The sequence below is a fragment of the Cebus imitator genome, unplaced genomic scaffold (genome assembly GCF_001604975.1).
Source record: "Cebus imitator isolate Cc_AM_T3 unplaced genomic scaffold, Cebus_imitator-1.0 Scaffold85, whole genome shotgun sequence".
Classification (NCBI taxonomy): domain Eukaryota; kingdom Metazoa; phylum Chordata; class Mammalia; order Primates; family Cebidae; genus Cebus; species Cebus imitator.
Window position 1 is genome coordinate 2,129,429 of NW_016107400.1, and position 5,454 is coordinate 2,134,882.

The 5,454-nt window shown below is 36.2% G+C and overlaps 1 protein-coding gene across 3 annotated transcripts in view; it reads right to left on the reverse strand.

Annotated features, from left to right (window-relative positions):
• Window positions 1–827: 827 nt before the first annotated feature.
• Window positions 828–5,454, reverse strand: part of LOC108308453 (serine/threonine-protein kinase SMG1-like) — a 43,065-nt gene continuing 38,438 nt past the window's right edge. For 2 of the 3 annotated variants that reach the window (XM_017534267.2, XM_037740534.1), the window contains 4 exons: window positions 4,843–4,901; window positions 3,197–3,410; window positions 1,441–1,566; window positions 829–1,038 (listed from right to left, as the gene is read on the reverse strand). In XM_017534267.2, coding sequence (XP_017389756.1) covers window positions 904–1,038; window positions 1,441–1,566; window positions 3,197–3,410; window positions 4,843–4,901 — 534 coding nt within the window. In that variant the 3' untranslated portion in view covers window positions 829–903. Of the gene's footprint in view, window positions 1,039–1,440; window positions 1,567–3,196; window positions 3,411–4,842; window positions 4,902–5,454 lie in introns of all 3 variants that reach the window. The other variant, XM_017534266.2, reaches the window with a different exon arrangement.

Below are 5,454 nucleotides of genomic sequence, written 5' to 3' on the forward strand. Positions count from 1 at the left end.
AAAAAAAAAAAAAAACAAAAAAAAAGACTAAAATGCCACAATCTACCATTGGCCTTGCTAATCCCAGGTCCACATCTAATCATCAAAGGTGTCTACTCATCTCCTCAGTGAAAATGAAACATACCACTATCACCTGAATACCCTATTTTCAAAAGTTTATGGCACCAAGTAAGTTATGAGAAACTATGACACTTGAAACAAGCTGAAATGTGCAAATGAGGCATGCTAGTCATTCACTTAACTCCAAAAAAAAAAATGGAAAAAACATCATTTCTCATTTGTGACAATTCTCCAAATTACTCCTGTATTTCACTTTAAAAAAAAAAAATAGCCAGAGAAACAACAAAAAGTAAAATAAGTAGGATCTTCCATTGTCCACTTCAGGGTATTGCCACTACCATATACTCTTACCATATATTTTCCTACCAGTACAAACTACAAATAACTTGGGTAACTTCTATGTGTACTTACTCTCTCCATCTACTACTAATTTCCTCTGAAAAAATATATTTAGGGCCGGGCGCAGTGGCTCATGCCTGCAATCCCAGCACTATGGGAGGGTGAGGCAGGTGGATCACAAGGTCAAGAGATTGAGACCATCCTGGCCAACATGGTGAAATCCCATCTCTACTAAAAATACAAAAATTAGCTGAGCATGGTGGCACGTGCCTGTAGTCCCAGGTACTCCGGAGGCTGAGGCAGGAGAATCGCTTGAACCCAGAGGGCAGAGGTTACAGTGAGCCGAGATAGCGCCACTGCACTCCAGCCTGGCAGCAGAGCAAGACTCCGTCTCAAAAAACAAGATATATTTAGCTAACAAATAATGTGCATTTACAATAAAACATTTCTCTGAAGCAATTAATTTTCTTGGATCATTAAAGAAATGGTATTGACACGTGATCACTAGGGGATCAATGCTCCTCCCCAACAGTATTTAAATGACTGGTATAGGCTCCAGGACTTACCAGACACCTGTTGTGTGAGCGAAGGTTTCTGAGTATGATCTATATGCCATCCAACTAATATATCAACTGTATCCTTGATGGAAACAAAGAGAGAGGGGGCCAATCATTTTAAGATATTACTGCCATTCACCTGTGGACCATTTCACAGTAAAAGATCTTAAAAGAAGCATCTCTGTTCTACTTACTTGACATTCTAGAAACTTGGAAAGGGGAGGGGGGCAGGAAAATAAAAGAAGTACATTTCTGACAACAATGAAATAGTTTATTTTCGTTAAATATTTTAAGTATAAACATCAGAAAGAAAAATGCAGATGACATTTTTTAATAAAAATGCAGCATTCAACCCTGGACCCTCAAATATCACTGATTATATTCAAAGGAATAGAGGCACTGTTTTCCAACTGATTCCCCAGTTTCTCACACACACAATCATCCCCCTTACCCCATGATCTGAACAAGGGAGTGAGGAACTCACCCTAAAATTAGTGCTGAAAATATGAGGGTAACATCGAGCCACCAAAAGAATGCACTTAACACATTTGCAAAGCAATTCTGGTGTATCCACATTTTCAAGAATAGACTGCAGGCTGGTCATTACAAGCTTAAAAATAAAAGTTACAAACTGTGAATATTCTACAAAATAGAGAGAAAACAAGTAAATTAGATTCATTTTTATGAAGTGACTGTGAACAACTGAGTATATGACCAAGAAAAATAGATTCTGATTAGTTTTAGTTCAAAAAAAATTGACTTGCAATCGCAGCAACTTGGGAGGCTGAAGCATGAGAATCGCTTGAACCCAGGAGGCGGAGGTTGCAGTAAGCTGAGATCGTGCCACTGCACTCCAGCCTGGACAACAGAGCGAGACTCCATCTCAAAAATAAATAAATAAATACATATAAAAAATAAATTGAAAATATTTCACTCCACTAAGATGTTAGGCTAAAATGAAATTCTGTTTTCTCTTCTTTAATGTTTGTTAATATTAGTCCTTGAACATCAGTTAATATTAGTCCTTAATAATGTCTGTTTACATTATGTCAAACGCTCTCTTTAAGACTCTACCTGTGATTAAATTTCAAGTAAAAAAGTAAAATGGACTTGGGAAACTTTTCTATAAAATGCAACAACTACTTTCCAAACTAAAACATAAAGCAAATTTTATATAATTTATACTTTAGTATATTAGCACTTGCTTCATATTAGAATTAAAGAAGTATGGCACCACACATGAATAACATGCAGGCTCATGTTACCATTATACATAAATTTTTAAAATACATATATGGCAAAAATAAAATAAAATAATAAATAATTATATGGCATTCCATTGACAGAATATTGTGCAACTGTTAAAAAACACTTTTCCCTAAAAAGGAAAAGCTCTGCTTTACATAGCAATCTTATAAAAGAAATGCTAGAATCAGAAAGCCATCATTTTAGGCTGGGTGCAGTGGCTCATGCCTGTAATCCCAGCACTTTGTGAGGCTGAGGCGGATGGATCATTTGAGGTCAGGGGTTTGAGACTATCCTGGCCAACATGGTGAAACCCTGCCGCTAGTAAAAATACAAAAATTAGCCAGCCGTGGTGGTGGGCACCTGTAATCCCAGCTACACAGGAGGCTGAGGCAGGAGAATCGCTTGAATTGGGAAGGCAGAGGTTGCAGTGAGCCAAGATCACGTCATTGCCCTCCAGCCTGGGTGACAGAGCGAGACTCCATATCAAAAAAAATAAAATAAAAAATAAAAAGAATGATTTTTTAAATATATTCAGATACACAAATGTGAAATAAAACTAATGAGAGCTAGTATTCATTTACACATAATTGTCTTATGCTATTTGGAATAAGAATTTGGGGCACATTATCAAACCAAAAGGCTCAGAAAGGAATTGTGATATTTAGTTCGTCTCTCTCAACAAATGTGAAGCATTCTTCTATCCAGCATTCCTAGTAGAGTTCCTATTTCCAAATTTGCAAATCATTCTCGTCCTGGACAACCTCAAAAAACATTTCTAAAAACAAAACAGAAAAAAATCTCTAACATTTCAAATCTAACTTCAAGGTATATCCTTTACTCAAAATGAGAAAGAGGAATTTCTAAGACATATTTCCTATCAGTAGGTAATCCCAATTCTATGTTTCCCTTCTTCAAGCTCCCCTCCAAGGACATGTATTATGGGACAATTTTCTTCCCAAGCACATTATGCATTTTTCGCCCTTCATTCTTACCTGCATTACAGATGAAAAGGCTTTCTTTTCTCCTACAGTCTCTAGTGCTTTGTAGGTGGCACATAAGTAGAGGAGTTTAACTTCATCTTTTGCAGATGAGCTAAATTTGCTAAAAATCCACTTGAAGATCTTCTCAGCCTCATAGCTCAGAGAAGCACAAAGAAGGCCAAGACAGCAAGCTCCCTCCTGTCTCAACTCCTGAAGCAATTTGCTACTGTTTATTTTAATGCAAACAAAAAACAAACACAAAAGACTTAAGTTTTCTATGAGGACATGAGTGACACATGTTATAAAGAATGTCTTAGGGCCAGGCGTGGTGGTGGCTCATGCCTGTAACCTACCACTTTAGGAGGCCGAGGTGGGTGGATCACCTGAGGCCAGGAGTTCAAGACCAGCCTGGCTATCATGGTGAAACCCCATCTTTAAAATAAATAAATAGATAAAGTCTTAAATGGTTTTTAAAATTTCTATTCAAACTATGTAAGAGGTGGAAATTTTCTCCACTCTAAATATTATGTTCTGTCTAGCCTGCATTGCCAAAAAGTATCTGTCTGACATTAGACTTTCTTTTTACAAAATCAATTATTTACAGTGAGGGAAGGCCCCCAAATGCTAAATTCCATCACAAACTATATTAACTCTCAGAAAAGGGCAGCAACATATAATTGGATAAAACACACTACATATAACTACATTCTATATAATATTTAATATGTAATGACTATAAAATAAAAAATGGTACTAGGCAAATACAGACACTTAAAAGGATAACAGGAATGATTTACATATAACTTTAATAAGTAACTCTATAAAATAAAATCATCAAAAAGCACTGAGGTTTATGACAAGCTGAAATGCTTGCCAATACTGCAATTCTTTGGGAATCACCTTAACAAAAAATGACTGGAGACTCCAGTAACCAGGGAATAGATGGTTTGGATCCACTCTTACACAAAGAAGGATGCTCCTTTTCACCTCTATTCTCTAAGCAATTTCAAATTCTCTGGTTTACAAAAACTAATTGTATTCGTTCACGCCTGCATCAAGAATTTATGCCATTCCACAAGTAAGTGCTCAATTACCCGTGAGACTAGCAAATTAATCATATAAAGTATTCCTGCCGGGCATGGTGGCTCACCCTTGTAATCTCAGCATTTTGGGATGCAGAGGCGAGTGGATCAACTCAGGTCAGGAGTTTGAGACCGGCCTGGCCAACATGGTGAAACCCTATAAAAAATTAGCCAGGAGTGGTGGCGTGCACCTGTAGTCCCAGCTACTCGGGAGGCTGAGGCAGGAGAATTGCCTGAACCCAGAAGGCAGAGGTTGTGGTAAGCTGAGATCGCACCACTGTACTCCAGCCTGGTCAACAGAGTCAGACTCCAACTCGAAAAATACATACACACATACTTACATACATACATATATACATACACACACACATACACACACAAAGTATTCCTTTTCAAATGCATTCCATTTGTATCCAATGGTAATTAACATATATATAATACAGACAAAAATGACAAGAGGACCTACTGAAATCAATAGATGTCCATAAATAAAGCCAATGAGTTTGTCTTCTTGTGTATTTTTAAGTAATTTCTAAAAATATAGTCATTTAAACTGAACCATTATTAGTTACTTACCTTTCATTAAGCACATCATGTATAGCAGCCAAGATATTATCCAATTGTTTAACTAGTACCTTTAAAAGAAAACACATTTATTTATAAACACTTCAAATTCCTATACTTTTAAGAATAGCATTATGTACTTTTTAACTTGTCGTCTTTCCAAATTTTAATTCAACAGCACTTGAGTTTCCTTATTATTCCCAGACCCCATGAGCATATATCAGGAATGCCATGTTTCCTTTCCGACTGTGAAAGAAATTCACCCATTGGAAACACTGAGTTATGATCATCAACAAAAAAATAAACTCAAAACCCTTGTTTTACTTACTCTGAAATACATTTGAAAAACTGATCGATGATGGAGGGATACATGGAGAGATATGTGACAAAGCAGTATTTAGGGTAAATGTTAATGACAAAAATTAGATGATGGGTATAACAGATTCAATGTCAAACTCTTTCAACTTGCTATATATTTGAAACTTCTCATAATAAAATTTGGAAGAAGGAGAAACTTGCTTTGATCCAAATGTCATCTGCCTCACTAGACCATTTTCATTAATTTTCTCCTACTCCATATCAAGTGCATTTTTTTTTTTTTTTTTTTTTTTTTTTTTTTTTTTT